This window comes from Anopheles stephensi, unplaced genomic scaffold (assembly GCF_013141755.1).
Source record: "Anopheles stephensi strain Indian unplaced genomic scaffold, UCI_ANSTEP_V1.0 ucontig346, whole genome shotgun sequence".
Classification (NCBI taxonomy): Eukaryota; Metazoa; Arthropoda; class Insecta; order Diptera; family Culicidae; genus Anopheles; species Anopheles stephensi.
The window spans coordinates 22,618-39,477 of NW_023405287.1; the positions used below are offsets into that span (position 1 = coordinate 22,618).

Here is a 16,860-nt window from a genome sequence, read left to right on the forward strand (position 1 = left end):
CATATTCGGCTGTTCCTACCGTATGGTTCTCTGATGACTGCTCTAAGGAGTAGTAAGACGGTGTCCAAAGGTCTGTTGGGGGTATCAAAGCGATACCCTCGATGAATAGGGGTATCAACTGAGTACGATATGAAGGTCCCCATAGCCGCCATACAAGTTATAGGTGGTGTCATAAGAACGAAAAGGGTTCCATATTCGGCTGTTCCTACTATATGGTTCTCTGATGACTGCTCTAAGGAGTAGTAAGACGGTGTCCAAAGGTCTGTTGGGGGTATCAAAGCGATACCCTCGATGAATAGGGGTACCAACTGAGTACGAAATGAAGGTCCCCATAGTCGTCATACAAGTTATAGGAGGTGTCCAAAGAACGAAAAGGGTTCCATATTCGGCTGCTCCGACTGTTTGGTTCTCTGATGACTGCTCTAAGGAGTAGTAAGACGGTGTCCAAAGGTCTGTTGGGGGTATCAAAGCGATACCCTCGATGAATAGGGGTACCAACTGAGTACGAAATGAAGGTGCCCGTAGTCGCCATACAAGTTATAGGAGGTGTCCAAAGAACGAAAAGGGTTCCATATTCGGCTGTTGCTACTATATGGTTCTCTGATGACTGCTCTAAGGAGTAGTAAGACGGTGTCCAAAGGTCTGTTGGGGGTATCAAAGCGATACCCTCGATGAATAGGGGTATCAACTGAGTACGATATGAAGGTCCCCATAGTCGCCATACAAGTTATAGGAGGTGTTCAAAGAACGAAAAGGGTTCCATATTAGGCTGTTCCTACTACATGGTTCTCTGATGACTGCTCTAATGAGTAGTAAGACGGTGTCCAAAGGTCTGTTGGAGGTATCACAACGATACCCTCGATGAATAGGGGTATCAACTGAGTACGATATGAAGGTCCCCATAGTCGCCATACAAGTTATAGGAGGTGTCCAAAGTACGAAAAGGGTTCCATATTCGGCTGTTCCTACTAAATGGTTCTCTGATGACTGCTCTAAGGAGTAGTAAGACGGTGTCCAAAGGTCTGTTGGGGGTATCAAAGCGATACCCTCGATGAATACTGAGTACGATACCAACTGAGTACGATATGAAGGTCCCCATAGTCGCCATACAAGTTATAGGAGGTGTCCTAAGAACGAAAAGGGTTCCATATTCGGCTGTTCCTACTACATGGTTCTCTGATGACTGCTCTAAGGAGTAGTAAGATGGTGTCCAAAGGTCTGTTGGAGGTATCACAACGACACCTCGATGAATAGGGGTATCAACTGAGTACGATACGAAGGTCCCCATAGTCGCCATACAAGTTATAGGAGGTGTCCAAAGAACGAAAAGGGTTCCATATTCGGCTGTTCCTACTATATGGTTCTCTCATGGCTGCTCTAGCAAGTAGTAAGGCTGTGTCCAAAGGTCTGTTGGGGGTATCACAGCGATACCCTCGATGAAAAGGGGTACCAACTGAGTACGAAATGAAGGTGCCCGTAGTCGCCATACAAGTTATAGGAGGTGTCCAAAGAACGAAAAGGGTTCCATATTCGGCTGTTCCTACTATATGGTTCTCTGATGACTGCTCTAAGGAGTAGTAAGACGGTGTCCAAAGGTCTGTTGGGGGTATCACAGCGATACCCTCGATGAATAGGGGTACCAACTGAGTACGAAATGAAGGTCCCCATAGTCGCCATACAAGTTGTAGGAGGTGTCCAAAGAACGAAAAGGGTTCCATATTCGGCTGTTCCTACTATATGGTTCTCTGATGACTGCTCTAAGGAGTAGTAAGACGGTGTCCAAAGGTCTGTTGGGGGTTTCAAAGTGATACCCTCGATGAATAGGGGTATCAACTGAGTACAAAATGAAGGTCCCCATAGTCTTCATAAAAGTTATACGAGGTGTCCAAAGTACGAAAAGGGTTCCATATTCGGCTGTTCCTACTATATGGTTCTCTGATGACTGCTGTAAGGAGTAGTAAGACGGTGTCCAAAGGTCTGTTGGGGGTATCAAAGCGATACCCTCGATGAATAGGGGTATCAACTGAGTACGAAATGAAGGTCCCCATAGTCGCCATACAAGTTATAGGAGGTGTCCAAAGAACGAAAAGGGTTCCATAATCGGCTGTTCCTACTATATGGTTCTCTGATGACTGCTCTAAGGAGTAGTAAGACGGTGTCCAAAGGTCTGTTGGGGGTTTCAAAGTGATACCCTCGATGAATAGGGGTATCAACTGAGTACAAAATGAAGGTCCCCATAGTCTTCATAAAAGTTATACGAGGTGTCCAAAGTACGAAAAGGGTTCCATATTCGGCTGTTCCTACTATATGGTTCTCTGATGACTGCTGTAAGGAGTAGTAAGACTGTGTCCAAAGGTCTGTAAGGGGTATCAAACCGATACCCTCGATGAATAGGGGTCCCAACTGTGTACGATATGAAGGTCCCCATAGTCGCCATACAAGTTATAGGAGGTGTTCAAAGAACGAAAAGGGTTCCATATTCGGCTGTTCCTACTATATGGTTCTCTGATGACTGCTCTAAGGAGTAGTAAGACGGTGTCCAAAGGTCTGTTGGGGGTATCAAAGCGATACCCTCGATGAATAGGGGTATCAACTGAGTACGAAATGAAGGTCTCCATGGTCGCCATACAAGTTATAGGAGGTGTCCAAAGTACGAAAAGGGTTCCATATTCGGCTGTTCCTACTATATGGTTCTCTGATGACTGCTCTAAGGAGTAGTAAGACGGTGTCCAAAGGTCTGTTGGGGGTATCAAAGCGATACCCTCGATGAATAGGGGTCCCAACTGAGTACGATATGAAGGTCCCCATAGTCGCCATACAAGTTATAGGAGGTGTTCAAAGAACGAAAAGGGTTCCATATTCGGCTGTTCCTACTATATGGTTCTCTGATGACTGCTCTAAGGAGTAGTAAGACGGTGTCCAAAGGTCTGTTGGGGGTTTCAAAGTGATACCCTCGATGAATAGGGGTATCAACTGAGTACAAAATGAAGGTCCCCATAGTCTTCATAAAAGTTATACGAGGTGTCCAAAGTACGAAAAGGGTTCCATATTCGGCTGTTCCTACTATATGGTTCTCTGATGACTGCTGTAAGGAGTAGTAAGACTGTGTCCAAAGGTCTGTAAGGGGTATCAAAGCGATACCCTCGATGAATAGGGGTCCCAACTGTGTACGATATGAAGGTCCCCATAGTCGCCATACAAGTTATAGGAGGTGTTCAAAGAACGAAAAGGGTTCCATATTCGGCTGTTCCTACTATATGGTTCTCTGATGACTGCTCTAAGGAGTAGTAAGACGGTGTCCAAAGGTCTGTTGGGGGTTTCAAAGTGATACCCTCGATGAATAGGGGTATCAACTGAGTACAAAATGAAGGTCCCCATAGTCTTCATAAAAGTTATACGAGGTGTCCAAAGTACGAAAAGGGTTCCATATTCGGCTGTTCCTACTATATGGTTCTCTGATGACTGCTGTAAGGAGTAGTAAGACTGTGTCCAAAGGTCTGTAAGGGGTATCAAAGCGATACCCTCGATGAATAGGGGTCCCAACTGTGTACGATATGAAGGTCCCCATAGTCGCCATACAAGTTATAGGAGGTGTTCAAAGAACGAAAAGGGTTCCATATTCGGCTGTTCCTACTATATGGTTCTCTGATGACTGCTCTAAGGAGTAGTAAGACGGTGTCCAAAGGTCTGTTGGGGGTTTCAAAGTGATACCCTCGATGAATAGGGGTATCAACTGAGTACAAAATGAAGGTCCCCATAGTCTTCATAAAAGTTATACGAGGTGTCCAAAGTACGAAAAGGGTTCCATATTCGGCTGTTCCTACTATATGGTTCTCTGATGACTGCTGTAAGGAGTAGTAAGACTGTGTCCAAAGGTCTGTTGGGGGTATCAAAGCGATACCCTCGATGAATAGGGGTCCCAACTGAGTACGATATGAAGGTCCCCATAGTCGCCATACAAGTTATAGGAGGTGTTCAAAGAACGAAAAGGGTTCCATATTCGGCTGTTCCTACTATATGGTTCTCTGATGACTGCTCTAAGGAGTAGTAAGACGGTGTCCAAAGGTCTGTTGGGGGTTTCAAAGTGATACCCTCGATGAATAGGGGTATCAACTGAGTACAAAATGAAGGTCCCCATAGTCTTCATAAAAGTTATACGAGGTGTCCAAAGTACGAAAAGGGTTCCATATTCGGCTGTTCCTACTATATGGTTCTCTGATGACTGCTGTAAGGAGTAGTAAGACTGTGTCCAAAGGTCTGTAAGGGGTATCAAAGCGATACCCTCGATGAATAGGGGTCCCAACTGTGTACGATATGAAGGTCCCCATAGTCGCCATACAAGTTATAGGAGGTGTTCAAAGAACGAAAAGGGTTCCATATTCGGCTGTTCCTACTATATGGTTCTCTGATGACTGCTCTAAGGAGTAGTAAGACGGTGTCCAAAGGTCTGTTGGGGGTTTCAAAGCGATACCCTCGATGAATAGGGGTATCAACTGAGTACGATATGAAGGTCCCCATAGTCGCCATACAAGTTATAGGAGGTGTCCAAAGAACGAAAAGGGTTCCATAATCGGCTGTTCCTACTATATGGTTCTCTGATGACTGCTCTAAGGAGTAGTAAGACGGTGTCCAAAGGTCTGTTGGGGGTTTCAAAGTGATACCCTCGATGAATAGGGGTATCAACTGAGTACAAAATGAAGGTCCCCATAGTCTTCATAAAAGTTATACGAGGTGTCCAAAGTACGAAAAGGGTTCCATATTCGGCTGTTCCTACTATATGGTTCTCTGATGACTGCTGTAAGGAGTAGTAAGACTGTGTCCAAAGGTCTGTAAGGGGTATCAAAGCGATACCCTCGATGAATAGGGGTCCCAACTGTGTACGATATGAAGGTCCCCATAGTCGCCATACAAGTTATAGGAGGTGTTCAAAGAACGAAAAGGGTTCCATATTCGGCTGTTCCTACTATATGGTTCTCTGATGACTGCTCTAAGGAGTAGTAAGACGGTGTCCAAAGGTCTGTTGGGGGTATCAAAGCGATACCCTCGATGAATAGGGGTATCAACTGAGTACGAAATGAAGGTCTCCATGGTCGCCATACAAGTTATAGGAGGTGTCCAAAGTACGAAAAGGGTTCCATATTCGGCTGTTCCTACTATATGGTTCTCTGATGACTGCTCTAAGGAGTAGTAAGACGGTGTCCAAAGGTCTGTTGGGGGTATCAAAGCGATACCCTCGATGAATAGGGGTCCCAACTGAGTACGATATGAAGGTCCCCATAGTCGCCATACAAGTTATAGGAGGTGTTCAAAGAACGAAAAGGGTTCCATATTCGGCTGTTCCTACTATATGGTTCTCTGATGACTGCTCTAAGGAGTAGTAAGACGGTGTCCAAAGGTCTGTTGGGGGTATCAAAGCGATACCCTCGATGAATAGGGGTATCAACTGAGTACGAAATGAAGGTCTCCATGGTCGCCATACAAGTTATAGGAGGTGTCCAAAGTACGAAAAGGGTTCCATATTCGGCTGTTCCTACTATATGGTTCTCTGATGACTGCTCTAAGGAGTAGTAAGACGGGGTCCAAAGGTCTGTTGGGGGTATCACAACGATACCCTCGATGAATAGGGGTATCAACTGAGCACGATTTGAAGGACCCCGTAGTCGCCATACAAGTTATAGGAGGTGTCCAAAGTACGAAAAGGGTTCCATATTCGGCTGTTCCTACTATATGGTTCTCTGATGACTGCTCTAAGGAGTAGTAAGACGGTGTCCAAAGGTCTGTTGGCGGTAGCAAAGCGATACCCTCGATGAATAGGGGTACCAACTGAGTACGAAATGAAGGTCCCCATAGTCGCCATACAAGTTATAGGAGGTGTCCAAAGAACGAAAAGGGTTCCATATTCGGCTGTTCCTACTATATGGTTCTCTGATGACTGCTCTAAGGAGTAGTAAGACGGTGTCCAAAGGTCTGTTGGGGGTATCAAAGCGATACCCTCGATGAATAGGGGTATCAACTGAGTACGAAATGAAGGTCCCCATAGTCGCCATACAAGTTATAGGAGGTGTCCAAAGAACGAAAAGGGTTCCATATTCGGCTGTTCCTACTAAATGGTTCTCTGATGATTGCTCTAAGGAGTAGTAAGACGGTGTCCAAAGGTCTGTTGGGGGTATCAAAGCGATACCCTCCATGAATAGGGGTACCAACTGAGTACGAAATGAAGGTGCCTGTAGTCGCCATACAAGTTATAGGAGGTGTCCAAAGAACGAAAAGGGTTCCATATTCGGCTGTTCCTACCGTATGGTTCTCTGATGACTGCTCTAAGGAGTAGTAAGACGGTGTCCAAAGGTCTGTTGGGGGTATCAAAGCGATACCCTCGATGAATAGGGGTATCAACTGAGTACGATATGAAGGTCCCCATAGCCGCCATACAAGTTATAGGTGGTGTCATAAGAACGAAAAGGGTTCCATATTCGGCTGTTCCTACTATATGGTTCTCTGATGACTGCTCTAAGGAGTAGTAAGACGGTGTCCAAAGGTCTGTTGGGGGTATCAAAGCGATACCCTCGATGAATAGGGGTACCAACTGAGTACGAAATGAAGGTCCCCATAGTCGTCATACAAGTTATAGGAGGTGTCCAAAGAACGAAAAGGGTTCCATATTCGGCTGCTCCGACTGTTTGGTTCTCTGATGACTGCTCTAAGGAGTAGTAAGACGGTGTCCAAAGGTCTGTTGGGGGTATCAAAGCGATACCCTCGATGAATAGGGGTACCAACTGAGTACGAAATGAAGGTGCCCGTAGTCGCCATACAAGTTATAGGAGGTGTCCAAAGAACGAAAAGGGTTCCATATTCGGCTGTTGCTACTATATGGTTCTCTGATGACTGCTCTAAGGAGTAGTAAGACGGTGTCCAAAGGTCTGTTGGGGGTATCAAAGCGATACCCTCGATGAATAGGGGTATCAACTGAGTACGATATGAAGGTCCCCATAGTCGCCATACAAGTTATAGGAGGTGTTCAAAGAACGAAAAGGGTTCCATATTAGGCTGTTCCTACTACATGGTTCTCTGATGACTGCTCTAATGAGTAGTAAGACGGTGTCCAAAGGTCTGTTGGAGGTATCACAACGATACCCTCGATGAATAGGGGTATCAACTGAGTACGATATGAAGGTCCCCATAGTCGCCATACAAGTTATAGGAGGTGTCCAAAGTACGAAAAGGGTTCCATATTCGGCTGTTCCTACTAAATGGTTCTCTGATGACTGCTCTAAGGAGTAGTAAGACGGTGTCCAAAGGTCTGTTGGGGGTATCAAAGCGATACCCTCGATGAATACTGAGTACGATACCAACTGAGTACGATATGAAGGTCCCCATAGTCGCCATACAAGTTATAGGAGGTGTCCTAAGAACGAAAAGGGTTCCATATTCGGCTGTTCCTACTACATGGTTCTCTGATGACTGCTCTAAGGAGTAGTAAGATGGTGTCCAAAGGTCTGTTGGAGGTATCACAACGACACCTCGATGAATAGGGGTATCAACTGAGTACGATACGAAGGTCCCCATAGTCGCCATACAAGTTATAGGAGGTGTCCAAAGAACGAAAAGGGTTCCATATTCGGCTGTTCCTACTTTATGGTTCTCTGATGACTGCACTAAAGAGTAGTAAGGCTGTGTCCAAAGGTCTGTTGGGGGTATCACAGCGATACCCTCGATGAAAAGGGGTACCAACTGAGTACGAAATGAAGGTGCCCGTAGTCGCCATACAAGTTATAGGAGGTGTCCAAAGAACGAAAAGGGTTCCATATTCGGCTGTTCCTACTATATGGTTCTCTGATGACTGCTCCAAGGAGTAGTAAGACGGTGTCCAAAGGTCTGTTGGGGGTATCACAGCGATACCCTCGATGAATAGGGGTACCAACTGAGTACGAAATGAAGGTCCCCATAGTCGCCATACAAGTTGTAGGAGGTGTCCAAAGAACGAAAAGGGTTCCATATTCGGCTGTTCCTACTATATGGTTCTCTGATGACTGCTCTAAGGAGTAGTAAGACGGTGTCCAAAGGTCTGTTGGGGGTTTCAAAGTGATACCCTCGATGAATAGGGGTATCAACTGAGTACAAAATGAAGGTCCCCATAGTCTTCATAAAAGTTATACGAGGTGTCCAAAGTACGAAAAGGGTTCCATATTCGGCTGTTCCTACTATATGGTTCTCTGATGACCGCTGTAAGGAGTAGTAAGACTGTGTCCAAAGGTCTGTAAGGGGTATCAAAGCGATACCCTCGATGAATAGGGGTCCCAACTGTGTACGATATGAAGGTCCCCATAGTCGCCATACAAGTTATAGGAGGTGTTCAAAGAACGAAAAGGGTTCCATATTCGGCTGTTCCTACTATATGGTTCTCTGATGACTGCTCTAAGGAGTAGTAAGACGGTGTCCAAAGGTCTGTTGGGGGTATCAAAGCGATACCCTCGATGAATAGGGGTATCAACTGAGTACGATACGAAAGTCCCCATAGTCGCCATACAAGTTATAGGAGGTGTCCAAAGAACGAAAAGGGTTCCATATTCGGCTGTTCCTACTATATGGTTCTCTGATGACTGCTCTAAGGAGTAGTAAGACGGTGTCCAAAGGTCTGTTGGGGGTATCAAAGCGATACCCTCGATGAATACTGAGTACGATACCAACTGAGTACGATATGAAGGTCCACATAGTCGCCATACAAGTTATAGGAGGTGTCCAAAGAACGAAAAGGGTTCCATATTCGGCTGTTCCTACTATATGGTTCTCTGATGACTACTCTAAGGAGTAGTAAGACGGTGTCCAAAGGTCTGTTGGGGGTATCAAAGCGATACCCTCGATGAATAGGGGTACCAACTGAGTACGAAATGAAGGTGCCCGTAGTCGCCATACAAGTTATAGGAGGTGTCCAAAGAACGAAAAGGGTTCCATATTCGGCTGCTCCGACTGTTTGGTTCTCTGATGACTGCTCTAAGGAGTAGTAAGACGGTGTCCAAAGGTCTGTTGGGGGTATCAAAGCGATACCCTCGATGAATAGGGGTATCAACTGAGTACGATACGAAGGTCCCCATAGTCGCCATACAAGTTATAGGAGGTGTCCAAAGAACGAAAAGGGTTCCATATTCGGCTGTTCCTACTATATGGTTCTCTGATGACTGCTCTAAGGAGTAGTAAGACGGTGTCCAAAGGTCTGTTGGGGGTATCAAAGCGATACCCTCGATGAATAGGGGTATCAACTGAGTACGAAATGAAGGTCCCCATAGTCGCCATACAAGTTATAGGAGGTGTCCAAAGAACGAAAAGGGTTCCATATTCGGCTGTTCCTACTAAATGGTTCTCTGATGATTGCTCTAAGGAGTAGTAAGACGGTGTCCAAAGGTCTGTTGGGGGTATCAAAGCGATACCCTCCATGAATAGGGGTACCAACTGAGTACGAAATGAAGGTGCCCGTAGTCGCCATACAAGTTATGGGAGGTGTCCAAAGAACGAAAAGGGTTCCATATTCGGCTGTTCCTACTAAATGGTTCTCTGATGACTGCTCTAAGGAGTAGTAAGACGGTGTCCAAAGGTCTGTTGGGGGTATCAAAGCGATACCCTCGATGAATACTGAGTACGATACCAACTGAGTACGATATGAAGGTCCCCATAGTCGCCATACAAGTTATAGGAGGTGTCCTAAGAACGAAAAGGGTTCCATATTCGGCTGTTCCTACTATATGGTTCTCTCATGGCTGCTCTGGCAAGTAGTAAAGCTGTGTCCAAAGATCTGTTGGGGGTATCAAAGCGATACCCTCGATGAATAAGGGTACCAACTGAGTACGAAATGAAGGTGCCCGTAGTCGCCATACAAGTTATAGGAGGTGTCCAAAGAACGAAAAGGGTTCCATATTCGGCTGTTCCTACTAAATGGTTCTCTGATGACTGCTCTAAGGAGAAGTAAGACGGTGTCCAAAGGTCTGTTGGGGGTATCACAGCGATACCCTCGATGAATAGGGGTACCAACTGAGTACGAAATGAAGGTCCCCATAGTCGCCATACAAGTTGTAGGAGGTGTCCAAAGAACGAAAAGGGTTCCATAATCGGCTGTTCCTACTATATGGTTCTCTCATGGCTGCTCTAGCAAGTAGTAAGGCTGTGTCCAAAGATCTGTTGGGGGTATCAAAGCGATACCCTCGATGAATAAGGGTACCAACTGAGTACGAAATGAAGGTGCCCGTAGTCGCCATACAAGTTATAGGAGGTGTCCAAAGAACGAAAAGGGTTCCATATTCGGCTGTTCCTACTATATGGTTCTCTGATGACTGCTCTAAGGAGAAGTAAGACGGTGTCCAAAGGTCTGTTGGGGGTATCACAGCGATACCCTCGATGAAATGGGGTACCAACTGAGTACGAAATGAAGGTCCCCATAGTCGCCATACAAGTTGTAGGAGGTGTCCAAAGAACGAAAAGGGTTCCATAATCGGCTGTTCCTACTATACGGTTCTCTGATGACTGCTCTAAGGAGTAGTAAGACGGTGTCCAAAGGTCTTTTGGGGGTATCAAAGCTGTTGCGTATGCAACAAACGCGAGCCGTTTTTGAAGTTTTTTAATACTAAATCCATTTATTTAACTAATACGTAGCACAATAAAGGAAAAAACTCAAAAATAGTGGCCTTAGCGTCCTTTGCTTTCAATGCCTCTCTCGCTACTGACTTTCTGTCCGCTTTCTCAGTCCCCGTTTACACGTTGTCATGTGATCTGACCTGTTTATGTCTTTTCGTTCGAGGATTCAATTAGCTCACAATCTACCGATACATGTTCCATATCGCTAGCAGCGTCAACACCCCCACCCGTAACGTCCCTCGTGTCCTAACGAAGGACTTACTGAATCTCTAAAGCTGCTAGATGTATAACCGCTCGTCTTATGATCTTGTTATTTGCTAGCTTTACATCTGCCTGTCTCACTCTATTGTCCTTTCCCTTTATCGTTTCGACCACTCTACCTCTCAACCACTCGGCTCTATTCTTACCATCGACAACGAACACTAGATCACCGATTTTTAGTTCCTTTTGATCTTCGAACCATTTGCTCCTCTGGTTTATGGACGACAAATATTCCTTTGTCCATCGTTCCCACATCCTATCAGCTAAGTATTGCGAGCGTTTGAATTGATTCCTAAGGCTCTCTGTTAAACTATAAGATTTGCAAACCGCAGTACATGATCCTGGCGCTCTCAAGAATTGATTAGGGGTTAGTGATTTTGGTTCTAACGAGTCTTCCGGCAAATACGTTAAGGGACGAGAGTTAATCATTTCACATGCTTCTGCCAACGTGGTGAGCAGGATTTCATCCGTTAGTACCCTGTTGTCCCCCAGCACCCGCATCGCTTCCTTCACCGATCGCACCATCCTCTCCCACACGCCGCCCATGTGTGGAGTTCCCGGTGGAGTGAAGTGCCACGATGTTGAGGCCGAGATAACCTTTTCGGCACACTCGTAGAATATCCGGTCAATCCGTTGTAGTTCGTTATCCGCACCTCTAAAACATTTGGCGTTGTCAGAAAAGATGTCATCCGCCTTCCCGAATTTGCTCTCGAACCGCCTAATCGCCATCAGACACGACTGGGTTGATAGAGTATGAACGACTTCGAGATGTACCGCTCTTATGGTAAGACAAGTGAAAACTGCCACCCACCGCTTTTCTTTACGACGCCCCACGGTGACTTCTAATGGACCGAGATAATCGATCCCCACTGCGCTGAATGGACGAAGACTGGGTGTCGATCTTTCAACTGGTAGCGGCGCCATTCTCGGAGTAAAAGGTTTACACTTGTAGACTCTACACCAAGTGCACTGACGACGTACCTCCTTGATGGCAGCTCGATGTTTCGGGATCTTAAACCGTTGTCGCATCTCGTTTAGCACAGTCTCACTGTTAGCATGACCAAACGACTCATGATAGTGTTGCACGATCCTTTTCGTTATTTCGTGTTGTCTCGCCAGAATGATCGGATACCGTTGGTCGAATGGAAGGTCGCGATTGTTGATGAGCCTGCTCTCCATTCGCATCACTCCATTCTCGTCTAACACCGGAGAGTATTTGTACACAACACTCTTCTTCTTAATCTTCCGTGCCACTACCGAGCTGTCGAGGTTGGCGTGCAGTATATCCATCTCCTCCGGGAACGATTCCCACTGCGATTGCCTAATCAGGTGGATCTCAGCTCTCTCTAACTCCTCCTTTTCTAGTGGTACTTTTCTTGCTTTAAATGTCGCTTTTAGATTTGTCGAAAGCTTTCCAGTTGCTTCTATGGTGTGGATTGCTTGCTTGTCTCTCTTTCTAACACAGTTGTCTACGAATCGGATGACATATGCCATAACACGAACCAGTCGTTGCCAGGTTGGTAGCTGTTGCGATGTGATTACTGAATGAAATAGGACTATTTTCCGAGTGTCTTCTTCGGTACTTTCTATCTCACCGTCAGCCACAGGCCAATGCTCTTCAGGCTCGTACAAAAATGCTGAACCGCTGAACCATTCTCCATACATTTCTAAAGGAGGACCTTTCCCCCACTTGGTCATAACATCGGCAATATTCAGCTTAGTTGGCACCCATCTCCAGTCTTTTTTGTTGGTTAACTCCCATATTTCTCCAATTCGGAAGGCTACAAATTGGACGAATCTATGTTGCTCCGAATTGATCCAGCTGAGAACCGTCTTGGAATCTGACCAGAAAGTGCATTTGTCGATCTTCAATGAATGGGTCTCTAGAATGGTGTGACTAATACGAGCGCCCAATACCGCAGCCATTAGTTCCAGTCGAGGAATCGTTTGTCTCTTCAACGGTGCAACTTTACTTCAAGACATAACGAGTTTGCAACGTACTGTGCCTTCAGCCTGTATTCGGAGATACGCTACACACCCGTATGCGTGTTCACTGGCGTCAGTAAATACATGGAGTTCAACCGATTCTATGGCATCTGAATGTGTTGTGTCAAGGTAGCATCGAGGTATTCGTATAGTTTTTATGTTCTCGAGAAGCTCTATCCATCTGTGCCACAATATTACCGCCTCCTTATTTATCTCATCATCCCAATCACATTTTGACCTCCAGAGATGTTGAATAAGAATCTTGCCGTGGATGGTGAACGGCGAGATCAGACCAAGAGGATCGTACAATCCCATAACACAACTGGTAACAATTCTCTTCGTAGGCGTTACACCATCCTCAACGTATGGCCTTAAACTGTCTCGCATCGATGTTGAGAAGGAAAGCATATCCTCTGTAGGGTCCCATATAACACCTAACACTCTTTCGTGCAATGTCTCTTTGTCTTTGTTGAAGTGTATTGGGCCCACGTCCGTGTTCTCGCCAAGCTGTTCCAGGAATTCTTTCGAGTTGGAAACCCAGTTACGGATTTCAAAGCCTCCTTTACGATGCACCAGGGTGACTTCTTTTGCTAGTTTCAGCGCTTTCTCTACCGTATCGGTACTGTCAAAGTAGTCGTCTACATAGTGACGCTTTATTATCGCTTCTGCCGCTTGGGGAAATTAATCTTGATACTCACAGGCATTTCTATTCTTCACAAATTGCGCTGAGCAAGGGGAACATGTCGCACCGAAGGTGGCTACGTCCATCACATAAATACCAAAGGGCTCGTTTGGAGATTTTCTGAACACAAATCTTTGAGACTGCTTGTCCTCCGAGCGTATCTGAATCTGGTGAAACATTTCACGCAAGTCTCCGCCAAACGCAATTCTCTTTTCCCGGAAACCTGTGATAACCTGCATAAGCGGCACGAGTAGATCAGGACCTTTAAGCAACTCGGTGTTTAGAGATACTCCTTTCACGGTTGCAGCTGCATCCCATACGACTCTCACCTTGCCAGGTTTCTTGGGATTCACCACTACGTTGATCGGCAAATACCAGACGTTTTTGGACGGAGTATCACGCAACTCTTCTGGTGTAATACGATGTGCATAACCCTTTCTCTGATACTCTTCGATTTGCTGGCATAAGTTGTTGTGTAGCTCAGGGGTTTTCTTCAGCTTCGTTTCGAGTTGCTTAAAACGTCTCACTGCCATGGAGTAGCTTTCAGGAAAACTGCGTTCATTTTCTTTCCACAATAGGCCGGTCTCAAATCGTTCACCCACTCGTTTCGTTGTTTCTTCTAGCAACTCCTTAGCTCTTTTGTTCTCGGCAGAGTCATTTGGTATCGTTATCACAGATTCTTCCAGCTTGTAATGTTCTCTTATTAGCAAATCAAGGTCTTCATTGGTCACGCTATGATACCCGATGTTGTTTTTGGTCGCACCAGACTTTGTATACCCGTAAACAGACCAACCCAACTTCGTTTTCACAGCAATAGGATCGCTTTCCTCTCCGGAGACTACTTCTAAGGGCGTGAACAAATGGATGTTGTTGAGTCCCACCATGATCTCGGGTCTGCCTTGGTATGATTCGATGGGAATTTTTCTTAAATGCGCGTACCGTTCTTTCAATTTTTCCCGATCTACACTTTGATGTGGTAGCTCTAGCCTTTCAACCGTTCGTGCGTCTTTTAGCGTCTCTTGCTTTGCTGAGCCTACAGATGATATTGTCAGATTCAGCCTTTGCGATTTGTCCTCTACTCTCTCAATGCCAGCAGTCCATCGCAGGGTGAGCTTCTCAGGAACGCCGCCAGCTCCGAGACGCTCCACCAATTGACGCTCTACCAGCGTTATAGACGCTCCTTCATCAAGAAAACAAAGAACGGTTAGTATGGTTCCATTATGATGGACATTTACCGGAACGACACGGAACAGCATACAGTCATTTGCATTTACATGCGACTTAATACCGTCAACCAATTTAGATCCTACCTGATCGTGTAGAAGGGGGTGGTGCATTTGGTCGCAATCACCTACGTTGCATCTCTTTGGTGCGAAGCACCTTCCTTGATGTCCGTTGAGACACAATCTACACAGACTGTACTTCGCCACAAAGTCTTGCCGCTGTCTTGTTGTCCACTCCTTAAACACCGTGCAATTGCGTAGACGATGATCCGTTGCTTCACATGCAAGGCATGGCTTTCTCCCTTGTTGTGCTGGCGTTGTCTGATGATGGCCTACCGTTTCCCTTCTGCGAGTGTCCTTTGGTTGCGATGATAGGGGCATGTAGTTACCGAGATCCAAAGTGGTGTCGAGAACTTCGGTCACCACCTCGTCAAGGAAGTCGGTTAGCGTTCGCAGCGATACGGATCCATGACCTCTCTTAAATCGTGACCAGGCCCGCTTGTCTGCGTCTGGGAGCTTATCGACCAGCTCCTGAATAAGCAACGGGTTGTGTAGATGGTCTTTCAACTGGGCTGCTTCGAGATGTTCACACAACTCTTCGACGGCGTTGCTAAACGGCAGGAAGCTGGTTAGATCCGACGCCTTCGGAGCCTTTACTTCACGAACTTTCTTTAACAAGCTATGCAAGATAAGCTCAGGTCTTCCGTACACTTGCACCAGCTTCTCGATCACTCGCGGAACGGATTCCGCCGTTATCAACCTTCCGCGAACCAGTTCTAAGGCAGGTCCTTTCAGGCATTCTTGAAGCCGCACAAGATTCTCGTTATTCGTGAAGCCACACGATTTGTTCGAGGCTAGAAAGGCGCCGTAGAATCTTGGCCAATCCTGTGGTTTGCCATTGAACTCAGGAAGCTTCTGAGAAATGCCGTGTCGAGCACGCCTTTGTTCCTTAGTTGGTTGCACGTCCACACTTGTTGGTTCTACTTCTTCTTCTTCCTCACTAGAACTATCACTTTCCGATGAAGATACCGCCACTTGCACAGTTTGTTTCTTCACACTTCCATGTGCCTTTTTTGCGCTGCGAGTCACACGACGAGTTGGAGTTGTAACCCGGAACGATAGCTTTTTCTTTGAAAGGTTCTTTTGCCCAACACTATCGGCCTCGTGGCCGCCCTTTGTGGGTTTCTTCGATGGTCCTTTCTTCTCAGGCGTCACTTAACTCACACCAACACTACCGGCATCATGGCCGCTCGTTGACGCCTGATCCTCCATTTTGTTTTGTATGGTCTTTGTACGGAATCCACGCAGCCGTACTTTATTACCGAGTAGCACCTGAGGTCTTTACCGGTTAATACAAGATCACACGCGTTCTTTTATCGCACATACACACACTGTTTCATACGTCGCACCGTATCTTTCTGTTGTAGCACGAAAAACGCTTTTGTTCTTATAGCGTGTTCCCACGCGTTCCCGGTCTCTGTCACACACCACAATGATGTCTCTGCTGCGGATATTGCATCACAATATCGACACTATTTTTGAGAATTTTGTTGCGTATGCAACAAACGCGAGCCGTTTTTGAAGTTTTTTAATACTAAATCCATTTATTTAACTAATACGTAGCACAATAAAGGAAAAAACTCAAAAATAGTGGCCTTAGCGTCCTTTGCTTTCAATGCCTCTCTCGCTACTGACTTTCTGTCCGCTTTCTCAGTCCCCGTTTACACGTTGTCATGTGATCTGACCTGTTTATGTCTTTTCGTTCGAGGATTCAATTAGCTCACAATCTAATGATACATGTTCCATATCGCTAGCAGCGTCAACAAAAGCGATACCCTCGATGAATAGGGGTATCAACTGAGTACGATATGAAGGTCCCCATAGTCGCCATACAAGTTATAGGAGGTGTCCAAAGAACGAAAAGGGTTCCATATTCGGCTGTTCCTACTATATGGTTCTCTGATGACTGCTCTAAGGAGTAGTAAAACGATGTCCAAAGGTCTTTTGGGGGTATCACAACGATACCCTCGATGAATAGGGGTATCAACTGAGTACGATATGAAGGTCCCCATAGTCGCCATACAAGTT

The 16,860-nt window shown here is 45.9% G+C and overlaps 1 protein-coding gene across 1 annotated transcript; it reads right to left on the reverse strand.

Moving 5' to 3' along the window:
• Positions 1-12,867: 12,867 nt before the first annotated feature.
• On the reverse strand, positions 12,868-15,986 carry LOC118516596 (the record flags this gene model as incomplete). The annotated part of the gene is made up of 2 exons (XM_036062559.1): positions 12,868-14,729; positions 14,860-15,986. Coding segments are annotated over 2 exons (1,139 nt in total), but the record flags the coding sequence as incomplete, so codon positions are not given.
• Positions 15,987-16,860: the final 874 nt, after the last annotated feature.